The sequence below is a fragment of the Varroa jacobsoni genome, unplaced genomic scaffold (genome assembly GCF_002532875.2).
Source record: "Varroa jacobsoni isolate VJ856 unplaced genomic scaffold, vjacob_1.0 scaffold_1142, whole genome shotgun sequence".
NCBI lineage: Eukaryota > Metazoa > Arthropoda > Arachnida > Mesostigmata > Varroidae > Varroa > Varroa jacobsoni.
The window spans coordinates 139,197-155,380 of NW_019214044.1; the positions used below are offsets into that span (position 1 = coordinate 139,197).

A 16,184-nucleotide genomic window follows, 5' to 3' on the forward strand; every position below is an offset into this window, starting at 1 on the left:
CAGGTATAGGTCGAGTTTATAGTAAATAACACGTAAAGAATATGCTTGAACTTCAGACTGTAGCAAAGCTATTGGCAGAATTAACTGGCGTTACCATCGAAGCGTCCGAAGAGCTGTTGGTGTTTCCATCTGCTGCCGATTCACTTCGTGATTATCGAGGGAGGAAACTTTGTTTTTGTTATTGTTTACATTGTTATTTATTTTCAATTATCTTATCATTATTATTTGGAATCGTTTTTCTAGTTGTTCTTTCTATAGGTTTTAAAATTCCCGAGAAAGATCCAGCAGCTGGAAAATGGTACGACGCAATGATTTACCCGCACAAAGGTCCTTACTCGGCGAAGCACATTGACTTTGGAAACAGCAGAGAAAGATTTCAAGTGATCTACGCTCCTCGAACAGACTACACAGCATTCGTCATTGATTCCGTTTTTGAAATTCATCGTAAGTGTGGTCCTTAGATAGATCTATTGGCTCATCGATAACGATAGAGTTCATCGTGTAGATGGTAAGTGATTACGATGAGAATCTCCCTCGACATGCATTTGCCAGGGTGGCATAATCAGAACGATCGATCTGTAACGGTGACGGAATGTTCTGAAGATCGCTCAGCTACTCAGTTACTACGATCTCGTATGTGCTTATCCAGCCTTAGCTTAACGTGCTATGTGTCTAAATTCGATTTCAGGAAATACTTTGGTTACAGGCTTTGCTGATGACAACGATCTTGAGGTGCACCTAAGCAATATTAATGGCACCGTTGATTTGGCCATTGTTTTCCGGTCGGTAAGCGAGCCAAGCCAGCTGAGTTATACCCTTCAATACGGCTTCAAAGATGAAATTGCCTCCTCGGATTCCCTTAGTCAGCTCGCGAAACCAAGGACCTTGAGGTCAATTTTTGAAGAGAACCTGTTGTTCCCTACAATGTACGCAGTTTTCGAGGTTGGTCATAGTATGAAGCTGATGAACAGTTTGCACAATGTAAAAGTAATTTCTGAAGTGTACACCAGAGCGAATTTTTGAGCACCTAATAATATTTCGAATTTTATGAAGTTCGGTACTGTCGTTAAGCGTTATTTTGTATGCTGGCTCCCAAATTCCTACGCCCGTTTTCGCACTCAGACCATCACGTATCTCTGAATTGTCGGCTGTCTGCGGAACTCAAGGGAGAGTTTATGCCACGGCACATTCGAAGCTTTCCGCGATGTTTTTCAGCTAGTATAACATCCGGAAACGTCGGCGAGTGTCTCGCTTACAAGCGTGTCGCGTCTTAAAACCACGGCCGAAGACTCCCATAGAACCTCTAGAACCCATTAAATAAAGCTGCGGCCATGTTTAAAGATTACTTGATTCTTTCGGAAGAACCAATATCGGGTCACTGGTTAAAGTGAAAAAAGAATTGCAGCATTAATATGTTCAGTTTGAATCTCGAAAGAAAACGCGAATTTAGGAAACCTTGTCCTTAGTTTTAACTATACAATAGTTAGGACACTCACACAGTTAGGATCAAAAATTCCAAAGCAGCTTTGCCAACCAGTGGAGTTTTTCTAAAAACAATAGCTCAAAAAGCGGATATGCACCCCAATGGCGCGGTCGCTACGTAACGAATTTAAGGTAGAAGTTAGCAGGAACTGCTGCCGAATCGTTGAAACTACGTATTAGCCTACCTCAGCAGTAGAGACTCTTTCAACAGCAGCGTATGTAATATAAGCTAGCCAGGAAGAGTATCGAATATGTGTTTCTTTTTCGTCTCTGTGATTTGTGAAATGGTAGCGTCAACGCAGGGACACACATGGAACTTGTGCGGGTGCGATGCCGAGTGCGAGCTTCTATTTTGAATTAGTGCCCAAGCGATTTTTGAGCCCGAAGCTATAAGGCCCTTTAGATTGAAGGCCGGTTAAAGAGCAAGAACCTTCTTGTGTTCGTGTTATCCTTAAGGTCAAGCTTGTGGAAGTTTCGATAAATTTGCGTACGGTTTCATTTTGAAAATCGCCTGTTTGGTTCCATTGTACCCGTTTGCTGTGAATAGCTGTTTCTTTTGAATATATACGTAGGCCATGAATATCATTTTCTGTTGATGTTACGCATCTGTACCGAACAAATGGCGGCCAATGGGATTTTAGAATAGGAGCATGCTTACTTATGCATATACGCCAGCCCTATCGGACACCTTTTTCGTAGCGTTTTCCCGGGGCCTGGTTTTTGAACACAAATTGATTACTTATGCGTTCCGACAGTGCTAAGTATTCGACGGTCAAAGTAAACCAAAATTTAGAATCGGAAATAATAATTATAATAGCCATAATAAGAAAATTTTAATGTATTTCTCTATATACTGTATATATGGATTATTATATTAGTGTTTCACTGGAACAACATGTTGTTCAATTTTTATATGAAAAGTAGCGGGATCTTCACATCATAACATTAATGCTACTGTTGATTTAAGGAACACATGAAATTTTACAATCTAACCATTGCTTCTGTACTGGACCTGATGCGGCCTTTTCCAACGGACCGATACTACTTACAAGAAGGAGGCGTTCCGCTAAGTGCTGGACCACTTAACCTTATAATCATACTCGGCTTTTCAATGTTTCTCTGCTCCTATACGACAGGTGTTGTCGCCCAGAAAGAGAATCGCCTCCAAGTAAGTGTATTTCAATTTCCTCAATACGATTAGTAGCGGGTGTAGCTTCAAGCTAATAAAATTCAGTAGTTATCAGACTTCCAAAAGCTATTTTGCTTTGCTTGTTGCAGATTTAAGCATTTCCTTTCAGTATCGACTCATATTTTTATGATATTAATAGTAATATTAATTTTTTATTTTATTATTATTTTGAGTGCAATTTGTAGACGTTAGCTTCGCGTTTTCTAATTTTTATACTTTTTTTTTTTTTTTTTTTGCTATTCAAGGAAATGATGCGAATGATGGGTCTGCCAGGAAGTGTATACTGGCTAAACCTTATGCTTCTAGGCAATATTAGGGGCTGGATGATAGCACTCATTCTCACTGCCGCCATGTTCTTCAAAAACGTATTCTTTTATTCGGATCCCTCAGTGATTATCCTCATTATGATGGTCTTCACGATGGCGCTCGTCAGTTTTGCTCTGCTGCTTACCGTACCATTCACTTCGCGTATGCTCCTTTTATACACGTATTAGATATATATGTACTTATGTTCAGCATATGATTATGGAGCATTTTTTATACTAAATGTAGTACAAAATATCGTAGGCGTGATGTAAAAGTCGCAATACGATAGAACGTACGTACCTATGCAAACAAATGCTGCCATCTTTCTTAAAACAAAGGCTTAATTGCCATACCATATCGTAATTGAAGGTCGTTGAGGTAAGTAAACCCTCAGGGAGTCAGCCTAAAACACCTGTAAAAAGATCATAGTGAGCCAGACAAGCCCGGGTCCAATTAGAGCCCTTGGTGAATTCCTAAAAGGAAACGATCCAGTATGAATAAAGCTTTCGCAAATCATCTATCAATGCGCACGGATGGCCTCATTTAAGACAGGAGTATTGAGGAGCAACAGAGACCCAGCGGTTGCCTTTTGATATGCCAGCTTTCTACGTCGTCGGAAGTCTACTGATCTTACGAAAGCCTAGAAGAACAGACCCACTAGGTTGGTAAACAGATTTCGAAACACGGCCGAACGACCTTGATCAATGCCCGGAAGCTTGACGGGTCTCTTTGCTGAATTCTCGTTGCATTTGAGATGGCCTGTCTACATCAGAAGCGTACGCTCATTTGCTTGTCTCCCTTACCACGTTGACAGGTTTGGCATCCATATTATCAACCTAAAGCGGGAGGTGATTCTGGTGTAACTTGTTAAAGCTTCTTCTGTTGTCAAGCTTGACAACAGAAACAGCAATCTTTTGTTACAGCTAGTAACAAACGTTTGCTGACTAACAAGTAGCCTCCAAATGTACACAGCAGTTTCGACATGCGGAGTATAATACCCAAAAAAGTCCTTCTTCAACTAAACACAAACATTCCCATCGTTAGAGACCTTAGCCCAACATCGTGCACTATGGAAGAGCCTCAGATGACGAAATTTTCAAGTGCTGGTAGGAATTTACTCTGCGTTTTCGGCAAGAGAAAAGCTTAACGGTTTTTCAGCTACACATTAGTACTCGCTACATCTATTGTGCTAGCATCACGCCTTAAGATTCTCTATCGGGAAATGATGGGCATGATTCTTATAATACTTCAATAAACAGGTATAGCGATTCGGCAAAATCTCTATTATTTTAGGGAAAATCATGACAAGTGAGTTGATTCGTTAGACGTCCTTACATTGCGTACGATTTGATCCCTCATCGTCTCCAAAAAAAAATGTTCTAATATTCTTAAATGTTTGCGTTTATTCAGCAAAGATTATGGCGGTTGTGGCGTTCGTCGTGTTTATAATGTCTCTGCTGGCGATTAATATCACGAACGGTTATTTGGACACAAATACAGAAAGCATCTCAGACTACATGTCCCTAACAATTGCGTTCAAATTGGGGACATCCTGTGTACCCGCGATGGGCATTAATTGGCTTTTGAAGTTTGCGATGTTTGCTGAACACAAAGGTATGTCCGCCGTTGTCTATATTTCGATAGTCAAATGTGAAATTTCGAAATTATTCCCGTAATAATGGTAGCAATGAGCGAATACATTAGCGGGTAAAATTACTGGTCATTTTGTGCTGGTTTCATTAATTTAAAGTAATTCAGAGTACGTCTATATATAGTATACGTATAGTAGTAAAATAGCATAGTGTTTATTCTTATTATATATTAGTTTTAAAGTGAACTTTTGATATTTAGTATAACCGGTATTAGTATAACCAGTGATACAGAAAGTAAGACATTTGTGCTGGTTTATTGTTGAAATTACTCTAGTAAAGCTATTCATGTAGCACTAGCCGATATGGTGAAATAATTAGCAGGATTAATGTACCGAGGCTTGACGATCTCAGAGGTCCCATACACTCATTCTTCGAGTTAAACTTCGAGTTTAACAAGTAGCGTTACCATTGACATTTTGTGATTTCTTTATTTACTAGTGCTTCATCGGCGACTTCAACAGTTCTTCCAAGGCTGCATACTAGTCAAAGGCCTGTGCAGATCGCTGGTTGTTGGTTTTCTTGATTTTCATCGCCCACGGGCAGAGCCTTTTGCACATTCAGAATTATCCTCGAATCCTCTTTAGCTGTGAACTGAACAGACCTAACAGGCCCATAATAGGGAAAGTTGCGAAGGAATTTTGAGATATTATAAATAATCGTACATCGCCTTTTCTTACAGGTGAAGGTTTACGGTGGCATAACATGCTTAAAGGAGTTGTCCCAGGTGATAACATAGCGCCCATCGATGTTGTATACGCAATGCTGTTGTCGTGGTTTTTATATCTTGCATTTGCGGTCTATTTTGATAGCATATGTCCGTGGCAGTCTGGAGTGCCAAATCATCCGCTGTTCTTTTTACAACCTTCATATTGGCTTCCCGTTGTTCACGATATTTCCGAAACGACCTTATCATCTGGTACCAAAGGTTAGCAGAGCGAAATTTATACTTGTAGATGAAAATATACATGGCGCTTTTACGTTGATGTTGTTTTTTTTTTTTTTTGAATGTTTGCATGTTAATGATTTTGACGAAAAAGTTATTGCCTTACGAGGAGACTCTCCAATATTCAGTAAGGTCTGGTTGCAGCTGAAATGAGACGATCGAAATGATTATCGCGCCATAGACACATCGCTATTATAGGGTATTTATTGTGTTTTGAAAATGAGCTATTTATGAGTCTACTAGTAAGTTGGCCATGGGTCTTGCAATGGAGAAGATTGACACCTAATCATAAAATAAGCTTATTCGTAATAATGCTGGAAACGCTACAACTGGGAGGAGTTGAGAGTGGCTATCAAAGCAGGGAACGAGCCAAAAATTCACGCTCTACTCTCTCATGGAGATAAGTTCAAAAAAGTCCGCGTAACCATCAAGAATCAGTGAATAAGCATATATGAACCAGTTACATTTGATAGACATTTGGATACCGAAAAGCGGTAAATAGACAAAAACCTGACCATCTCGATCCAAATAAAAATTCGCATCGCTTGGACGAACTTCTGCAAAGGTTAGGTACTGCGATCTAAAACAAGTTGGCCTCTTGGCAGACCTCTGGCTACAGTTCCATGCAGAATTTGAGGCCGTGCGTTCACAGTGCAGGTTTTTTGCTCCTTGGTAATTCTATGCGTTTTGCCAAGAAACCTAGTATGGTCAGAAGAAGAATCGTAATAACCCGGCGCGACAACTTTTCCCTATTTAGGTAACAGCTGAAGGGAAAGATTTTAGCTTGTCGTCTATAAATAAGCGTTCCATTGGCAAATGCTAGGCCCTTAAGTATTGACTTGTAGCTAAACATCTCGCGGAATCAACATGGTATATATATATATATATATATATATATATAAACTGTGTTAACGGAACGTTTCTTCCACTTTCAGAACTGATGGAACCTGTGTCAACGGAAAGACGTGTCGTCATTCGTCTATGGAAGATATCGCATAGCTTTGGCCCGATTCGAGCTCTCAATGACCTCTCGTTTGATTTGTACTGTAATGAAATCACCATGTTGCTCGGACATAATGGAGCCGGCAAAACAACGATCATGAACATCTTGACGGGACTTATATTGCCAGACCATGGAGAAGTGTATATTAATGGATATAACGTTAAAAAAAATACACGCGAAGCTCGAAAGAGTATTGGGGTTTGCCCTCAGCACAATGTGCTCTTCGATGATCTTACAGTGGCTGAGCATTTAGCTTTTTTTGCTAAACTCAAAGACGCCAAAGCGGACGTTGTGAAGCAGGAAACGGAAGAGCTGCTTTTGAAACTTAACCTAATGCATAAGTGTGGCTCTTTATCAAAAGACCTATCCGCCGAAATGAGAAGAAAGCTGTGTCTTGCAAATGCCCTGATCGGAGGCAGTGAGGTACAGTTTGTTTTGTTATGGATAGTCATTCCAAATCTTCCTGTTGAATATAGCCAAGGAGAGCAGGACAACGTTTGTTTACCTAAATTTAGTACACCCAGTTGACTAATGTGTGAGCATGTAACTGTGCTTTATAGTTGCTATCCGTTTAGTTTGAGATTAGCGTGGATCAAAAGTACCACAAGCATAGAGGAGTCATGTTGAATATAGATAGTTACTAGTGTATAAATTTACGTTCTTTTATATGTCCAACTATGCGTATTCTTGCGTAACGTTAGTAATAAGCTCATATTAGGCGCTTATAAAGTCAGCGTAGTTAGCGTTTCACCGAATTAGGAACTTTTCAACGAAGTTAATGTTTTGAGTACACTAGATAGCGTATGCTGCGGTAAAATCCGTTCCAATTAGAATGTAAAAACCACTGTGACCAATTTACAAGAAAGATTGGGCGAGCAACTGGGTTTGTCTTTAACATTCTGGTGTAGGTCGCATAAAGAAGTATACATTTAAATATGGTCATTTGAGTGCGCTTCCATCGGTCGTCGCCAGCTCGAGAAGTTGGCACTTACTAGTATCAGATATCTATGTAAATAGTGCTTATAGTTAACTCAGTCAGGCGTGAAGCCACAATTAATCTAGGAAAATAGTAGAAAACAGATCGGGATATCGTATTCGGATTAAGCGGGGTAACGGTGGCAAGTAAACAAGCTTCAGAGAATTAAATGAACAGCGTGAGCTGATGCCGCTGATGCTTTGAAAAACGAGAGTTGGCAGTCGCGGGGTTTTATTAGCAAATAAAATTCGACCTATCCGATGATACCGTTTTAGGAGCCCAATCATCGTTTTGACATGAATGCAAATAGGTTCGATAAAAGAAACCATATCCTTTATTACCCCTTTGAAGTAAATAAAAAAAGGAAACTGGTGAGCGCTTACTAAAAGAAAGAATTTCACATACTGCCGGAAGAATGGCAAAGAAATATTGGCATGACCTGGCACAGGTTCTATCTAAGGCCACACAAAAGAACGCGTGAACGCTTCACGGCAGAGAACTGGCCCCCAGTTGACCAGATTGCGAAGGCGTTTAATCTAGGCGATAACCTGAAGTTTTACATCGAAAAGCAATAGCAGAGGGCACATCAGCAGCAGCTAAATATAGACCTCTCTATATTCACCGAATCACCGTACATCATGTAGCAAACAATGTTAGCAATCTACAGAAGAGTTAACTAGATGAAAAAAGATTTTTTTAAATGTTCGTTTTCCATTGTATGTAATCTCTGTTTCTTAATGCAAGATGAAGTCGAGGTACCTCTTCCTTTTCGCTTGCCGTGTAACTTCTTAGCAGCAGACGGAAGTTCACTGTTGTTTCATATATATATGATGATAAGTCTTGTCGTAGTTGGAAGCCGGTTGCTTTTCGCTAAGAATTATCTACTTAAAAATATCATTAATTGCTTCAATATTTCGATAGAGGTAGCCCGTAATAAACGCGACATACTTGCCTCCAGAAGATCTAGTAAAGATAAAGTTTATATCATCATAAAGTTGGCAAACTGTGGTCGGCAAGAAGTAACTAGAATTATCCTAGCACAATCTAATTGGTTCTCACCAATAACTGTTTTCGGGAACGGTCAAGAGAAAGGAAGGTTTAACACGATGTTATGATCTTGTCCTTGCACGTACATCCCACTAAGCCTAAATTTGGACGCCATTAGTCGATTAAGCACGCTTGCATTTGTAGAGCATGATGGTAGAGAATGATTTTTTGAGAACTTTTTTTTGAGCTCATTCAAGTTATTAACATGGATAGGATGTAAATTTAGAGGTGGAAGCTAAAAAGAAACTGAATTTTGTGACGCAGTGATTTCGTTACGTAAGAAGTGTACGTGAGGACCAGTCTTCGTGAATAAACTGGAAAAAGCTATTTTTCTTGTTATTTGTTTTTTTTATATAAATACTTGTTACAGATCTCAATAGATCATTGATCACTAGAAAATAGTCCTTTGTTCTGGCATTATAAAATAGCGCTGATAAATATTTATTTCAAGTGAATGTGATTCTTCTTCGCACAGATACTGATTCTTGATGAACCCACAACGGGAATGGATTCTGAATCGCGGCGCGCCGTATGGGAAATTCTGCAGAGCGAGCGACGTTCTAGAACCATCGTAATGACCACTCACTTTATGGAGGAAGCAGACATACTGGGAGACCGTATCGTTTTTGTGGCGAAAGGCCGCCTTCTAGCCTGCGGATCACCGATGTTCCTGAAGCGCAAGTTCGGTTCGTTCGAACTTATCTACGATCAACGATGCCACATTTGGCATAAGGCCCTCGGCAAATCGACAAACATCGTGTATTTTTAGCTTTATGAAACTAACCTCTTTTAATGACAAGTGTATAAATGTGCCCATCTAGCAGATAGCAAACAAAACGCAGCGCATTGGCAATATTATTTAACCGACCAATGATTGACGACGACACCTCGTGATTGATGATATGGCGTAAGTTTTGCTAAATGACTCTTAATTAGCTTGAGTGAGGTGTGAAAATGGATCACTGCCATTGTGTGACTTCGTGCAGATTCTGATGCAGTATGAAATAGCCGGATATGCCAATAACAGCTTTATGTATCACTGTTGCCTGTTGGAATTTTGTCTACCACAGAAACCGGTTACAACCTGCGACTGGGCAAGCGTTTTGTAGACGTCGACACGAGCCGGGTCGTCTATGCGATGAGGAAAGCTCTCCCTGGATACGACAGAATCAGTATGGATATGGACTTTGGCTTCGAGTTCGTCATTAACATTGGCTTCCCGTCACCGCAGCAGCTCGTCGAACTCTTCAGATACCTTGAAGAGAACATGACTGCTTTCGGAGTATGTACCAAGCATGTCGTTGGTCATCGGTTTATTGTGAGGCTGATTTGGGGCACCGCTGTTATTATGGCACACTAACTAGTCGTAAACAAGCAATACCGCCTGACATTCAAAGGTTCTGAAGCTCGACATAGGCAGATATATTGTTATGTTGCGAGCCTTTGCTAAGTAAACATTATGCCGTGCTATATGAACGTCACCTTTTCAGGTTCAAAATATTAGTATTTCCATAACGACAATGGAAGATGTATTCCACAAAATTGGCGCGTACGACGAAGCAAAATCTGGCTATGGGGCACGTCCGAACAACGAGGAAACAGTTGAAATTACATGTGAGCATAGCGGTACTTATTTCACTGTTATTTCAGATGGCGAACCTTACAGGAGACTCGGGAAGATTTTTAGGTATTGTTGAAAATCACCGATATTTACTTTAATTGAATTAATTAACTGACCTGGAAGGTGACCTTTATATCGAGACTGTCTCCTTTACCTGCCTGACGGTAGGGCTACAGAAGATCTACGGTAGGTATTTATGAGGAGATTTGACGCATTTTTAAAAAAAAAAATATGTGGTTATTTTAGCAATTCGTATCTATTATCGTCCAAATAGCACGCTCGTACTATCTGAGCTTTTCTGTGTAAAATTTAACTAAAATTTGAGTTTGTTCCATAGTTAGAGAAGCTTTCAGACACCCGACTGTAATACCCGAGGGACGCCGTCTAAATACAGTTCGCCTATGCGCACTGCTTCGAAAGAGGTAAGTTTTGCCAAGTACGGCCATAACAACGCTCGCAGTTATTATTTATATAATGTTCTCTTACTTAGTAACGTTTCTCGTGTTCCGTGTCGTTGACGGGGTTCGAAACAATAACATGCGCTTATTAGATGCGGTGCTTCACTATGGTCGTTCTGAGCCTATACTAATGTGTTATTGGCACCGCGTGTAAAGGCCGATGCTAAGCAGGTTAAAGGAAGGCAAGCCTGGCTCGGTAATTGAATCAGCCGAACTAATCACAGATCACAATTCAATTGAACCTAATCTGGTCCTAACCTTTCTGGACACAGGTGGCTCGTGACTCGACGTGAATGGAGAATCGTATTTTACGTTGGACTTGTGCCAGCTCTCGCTACCGTTCTCTATTGTATCTCGACTGTAGCAGTCTTTAAGAACGAACTGCGACGGGTTCGTAAATGTTACTTTCACTGCTGCAATTTGATCGAGCCGACGAGACCTTGCTGAGATTAACGGCAGGTCTGGTTAGGAACTACCAGGACACGTGGACCTTATTGCAGTTTATTTGCACGAGAACGCTGACTCAATGTCAATGAGTGACAGTTGGAATATTGCAACCATCCTAGCTCTATTGTCGTATTGATTTAGAAGTTATTTATGCCGTAACCATTGGGGTGCTTCACTGTTATGTTTAATCATTAACCCTTTTTGCTTGTATGGATGAAAGGAAATACATTTGCGACAAGTTAGAAGACGGTTCGTGGATGCATGGTAACGGTGCTATCACCGTTGTAGTCTTCAGTGCATGCTTCATTTATGCGTGCGATGAATATCTGATGAGGTCAATCTCGACAAGTGAAAATGTGTGCAAGACACAATAGTTGGTCGAAGGTGGTTTGAAGGGAGGTGAATGCATTATTACAAAGTCTTACTTAACCTGTTTGGGCTTTCCTCGCTTAGCTAGAAAAGGATATTTATTATAAATTGTAGGTAGATAGAAAGGATGTATGCGGGCAATTTGAGATCCTCCTGTTGTAAGCAGCGCTTTGCGGCTGAAGTTCGCGGAACTATCTTTATTTTTTGTGAGGTGGATCTTTTACGATGGCTATTGAAGGGATGAGGTTGCCATCTGCATCATTCAATTAATTTAGTCACGATATCTCCTCTTAGTTATCTGGGGTAAATCAAGTGTTTCTAGGTGGGCACCAGGTAGTCTAGGTGGCTGCATCTAAGTAATGGACCAACTGGGAATTAGACAAACTAATAGCAGCCTACGAGCAATCACCCCATTAATGTTACTATGGTTATTTTAAGATACTGTTCGCGAGACGCAAGGCGGGCAAAGTGTCTGCATGATATCGTTGCTTTGATCTTTCTGTCAGCGTCTACGTTGTATCAGCATATCTACCTGACCCATTCAATCGTTCGGCGGAGTTTTTGATTAGTCTACCTACGTACTAGAGTCCCTTTTACGATTTACCCATTCGTTTGGGAAAAAATTTTATTGTGTAATTTTTTCGTCTTTATTAGTTAACAAATTGCTATTATAATCCATCAGCAAATTAGTATGATGTAAAGCGTGTCTACGTATGTTGACACAATGGCGGTGCTCCCGAGCCTCTGTCACGCACTAGACTTTAGCATAAAAGTTTCCTGTAGAAGAAAACATTGTGTAAACGACAAAAGCTAATAAAGCCTCTAAATAAAAAATGAAGCCTAAAATAAAAAAAAATTCGTACATCTGTCTACCTAACTGCAAGATATATCTGGTTGCGTATATGTGAAAATATTTGTAAAAGTTATTGTTATGTACGGGTTGATTTTAACGTTAGTTGAGGTGGCGGCATTGACGCGTGCTAAATTACCTATAGTGCAAGTGTTTGCCCTACTCGAGGGGAAGAATTTCTGGTTATCAATATTGCACTTGGAAAGACACGCTGCCTTCTGCCTAGCTTGGGACTGTAGAATCGGTGAACATGTTCTGCCAGAATTATGGGAAATATATATATATATAAAATCAAAGCATTTAAAAAAAAAGTTCGCTGTTCTCTTAAAAACGATATTGGTTTCAATACAAACTTCCAAATACTTTACAAAATCAATAATAATAATAGTAGTTATTGTTTGGTTTCCACAGGTCACAGTACGGCCGTATAGGTCCCGGTCAGTGATAATCAGTTAAGAAACTTTTTCTTTACAAATATTGCTAATTGGTAATTGTAATATTGGCATGTTACTGTTCGATTGACTTTTCAGTCGATAACGTACTCTATACCGAAAATAACGTCTGAACCCATTGGCTTTGTGACTGAGAGGCAAGATGCGGTCATCGCCAGATTCGCCGATGCATTGAAATCTAAACATGCTAAAGTGAATGTGATTCAACAAAGCACAAATATTAGCCACTATTTATTGGCCATGGGTGAGTTTGTTTAATGATGTTGAAACGAGATGCCAAAGCAAATGGCCTGCAAATTGTATGTAAAATATTGAATTTTTCGTATAATAAGGGAAGGCCGTCGGCCGGCAAATTTGGCGGCTCGGCTTGTTAGCACGACGTGTCACATAGTTGATACATTGAGGCCTGATTTAGATACTTGCCCGTTTCGTCTAATTGTTGTACATCATTTTAGCTATGTAAACGTTTCGGCTTTCTGAATAGGTCGGACGTTAGAGAATGTATTTTTTCTTTCTCTGAAATTGCCATATGAGAATAACATCGACGTGGAGGAACGTAACACCCAAAGGACGTAGCACTTAAATAGAAAAGTACTTCAATTCATAAATCAGCGCGAGGGTTCCAAATGCTTATCTTCGTTTCGGCCGTTACGTACTATGCTCATTTCTGCAATTACGTGTTTTTTTTTTTTACAAGCCTTGTAACACGTGTTCTAAATATCTTTCAGCTAGCTCTGACCCCAGAAGCTATAGGAACCGATGGGTTGCTGGAGGAGAGTTCGATGGTGAGAATCGAGTTTTATGGTACAACGGAGAACCTTACCACGTGGGCGCCGCTGCTTTAGCCCTATGGCAAAGCTCTATCCTTGTCGAAGCTACACGGGACCCAAACGCCACTGTAATTGTCACAAACGTCTATCCCACAAAGGCTGAAGAATACTTACTCCATGCCTTATTCCTGCAAACATTTAGTATGTATTCAACTAATCTTGTGTTGGTTTACATTGCGCGATTAAATAATTCGTACAAGCAGTTCCACTGCCGAATCAGGTGCAAATATTTCAGGTGTTTTTTTTGCAAAGCCTGTCGCAGAAGGCCTGAAAGCTTTTTTAGGCTTGAAAAGTTCACTTGCTATGGCTACGACTAATGTGCTAGCTCACAGTCGAACAGAGTCACCAAAATTACTACTTCTAGACTCCATGGCTGGTGGCCGTAAGTCGTCTCTTAGATACAAGTCGGAAACGATACATATAAGGGGGTGTACTCCCCAAATATTAGCCCTGGTTTTTCCAGGATTCCGATTTCACTGGCTTCGGTGTGCCAGAACTAACCAACATACATCGCTTTCAAGTAAAGAAGTGCCACCATCGATTGGTGTGATGAACGAACCTGAAAATGAGCCTACTAGTAAATTTGGACCAACTATAGTGAGCTTCTGGTGTTCACTGGTGTAAAAAGGTCATCTTCCTGTTAGGTCTAAGTTGTGAAAGACAAAAAAATTCGAGCATGAGGTTTCCACCGAAAGTACATCTTGAAATAGTGCGTTGTAAAAAATACAAATTAGAGGTAAGATCGAATTAGACATATTAATGCAGAGCTAGGATGTTGTTTAAATTGCATTTTTAATTTCAATCGTTTCCCTAACCAGGTACCATACTACAAGCTAGTAGCACACTTCATTAAAACCAAAGCGTTCAGCTTTGTGTAAATTTTGTATGTGAGCCCTAAACACAGTTCCTTCAGCTTTTGTCAAGACAAACATATATCGTAGAATATAGATCCTATGTTATTGCCTGTCACCATCAGTAAGTAACTTGTTGTTCTATATTTTAACATTTGCAGCCAGAATGATGGCAGTTTTATTTCTAACTTTTGCCGTATCGTACCCGGCTTGCAACGCTGTTACTCTTCCAATTGAGGAAAGAGTTCTCAAATTAAAATTGGTTCGTATGTCTTTCTTTTTCACAGCTTCAATAAAGTAGTTTTTGAAATTAGCAGATACGGAACACGGCGACATTTGTATGCATAGATACAAAGGAATCATTCATCAGAACGACGTGAAAACAGAAAATAGCAGAATGCAATAATTGCAGTGGTGTTTTAGCCTGTAGCAGCCTGTAGCCCGCGACCCAATAAAACTTACTTAATTGGGCAATGCACCACCGGCCCCAAGGGCAGTTTCTCTGAGGCGCTGACACAATCTTAGTCAACGCCAATTCATAACGATACCGCGCGCTATTCTATTCCCTGTTATCGTACACTTAGCATGGCAACATATCGTGCAAAAGCCTGCCTACACGACGCTCAAAATTGAAGTCGAAGGCCCGTTGTCGTAGCGTTCACTCGCTACTGTTAACTGCGGAGAAAAGCCAGTACAGAGGTAGTATTTTGAGGTCTACGGGGGCGAGATTTTCGTATGCGGGACATCATCGACGATCAGCTAGTTTTCAATGTTTTCATGCTAAACGAGCTTCCTATTGAGATAGTGAACTTTGCGCAAGATCAACTGTCTTGCTTTCTTCTGACTTTTTCAGAGTCTGAATGAAAAGTTCTAAAATGAAAAGGTGAAGATCTACAATTTAAACAATACAAGATAAACGATTTAAATAAAATGATAAATTATTCAAAAGAAAACATTAAATTTATGCAGAAGTCCTGGACATCTGATCGAATTTGATTGTTTACATATAAAAGTGACACATCAGAATGGTATCGCGGACTGGGTTGTTCAGATGAGCTTAAACGGTTGACCCTCTTTGAAGCTCTTCCAAGCTGTTTATTTAATCCTTGAATTTCTGGCTGTTCTTTGGAACTAACGAATCTTCGGAGCGTGTATCGAAAATATGTGACATATAGGCGTATTTGAACAATGTGGGAAAGTCTTTTCTCCCATAGAAATTGATATTAACAGGCTTGAGCTGGTGAAAAAATTGAGCTATGGTCAAAGCAAACAGCAATTACATTTAACATGGCCATAAAACATGTGTTTGTCAGCAAGGAAACTCTGATTCCATTTAAATATAGTGTATCACTTTTGTTTCCCTTTTTTTACACGCTATAGATAGCTCGTCACTTTTCACACAAATCATAGAAAAATTTCACGAAGAATCGAAAAAAAAAAAAAAAAGTATCACAAACAAACACAGCAGCAACACCACTTCTGGTAAGTGACTCTCATCGATTTGGAATCAAGGCTACATTACAACAATGGTTTACCTATACTGTCGTCACCAAGAGTCATTTGATGACACTGATTCAACAGGTAAAAACAGTGAAAACGTATCAGGTAGCTAACAAGAGCCAGCGAATAAACTGACTTCATGGAAATGCATCATCAATTGCCGTACGTTGTTGGCCTTCATGTGTGTGCAGGTTCAAATTATGACCGG

At 40.0% G+C, this 16,184-nt stretch overlaps 1 protein-coding gene across 1 annotated transcript in view; it reads left to right on the forward strand.

Annotated features, from left to right (window-relative positions):
• The first annotated feature begins 2,497 nt into the window (after window positions 1-2,497).
• LOC111267047 (ATP-binding cassette sub-family A member 17) overlaps window positions 2,498-16,184 on the forward strand; it is a 29,883-nt gene continuing 16,196 nt past the window's right edge. Inside the window, exons 1-13 of the mRNA XM_086971182.1 lie at window positions 2,498-2,650; window positions 2,917-3,139; window positions 4,388-4,591; window positions 5,309-5,554; window positions 6,508-6,998; window positions 9,074-9,284; window positions 9,669-9,880; window positions 10,089-10,212; window positions 10,557-10,641; window positions 10,950-11,067; window positions 12,874-13,039; window positions 13,524-13,766; window positions 14,638-14,773. Of these exons, the coding sequence (XP_086827308.1) occupies window positions 2,498-2,650; window positions 2,917-3,139; window positions 4,388-4,591; window positions 5,309-5,554; window positions 6,508-6,998; window positions 9,074-9,284; window positions 9,669-9,880; window positions 10,089-10,212; window positions 10,557-10,641; window positions 10,950-11,067; window positions 12,874-13,039; window positions 13,524-13,766; window positions 14,638-14,773 (2,612 nt within the window). The remainder of the gene's footprint in view (window positions 2,651-2,916; window positions 3,140-4,387; window positions 4,592-5,308; window positions 5,555-6,507; window positions 6,999-9,073; window positions 9,285-9,668; window positions 9,881-10,088; window positions 10,213-10,556; window positions 10,642-10,949; window positions 11,068-12,873; window positions 13,040-13,523; window positions 13,767-14,637; window positions 14,774-16,184) is intronic.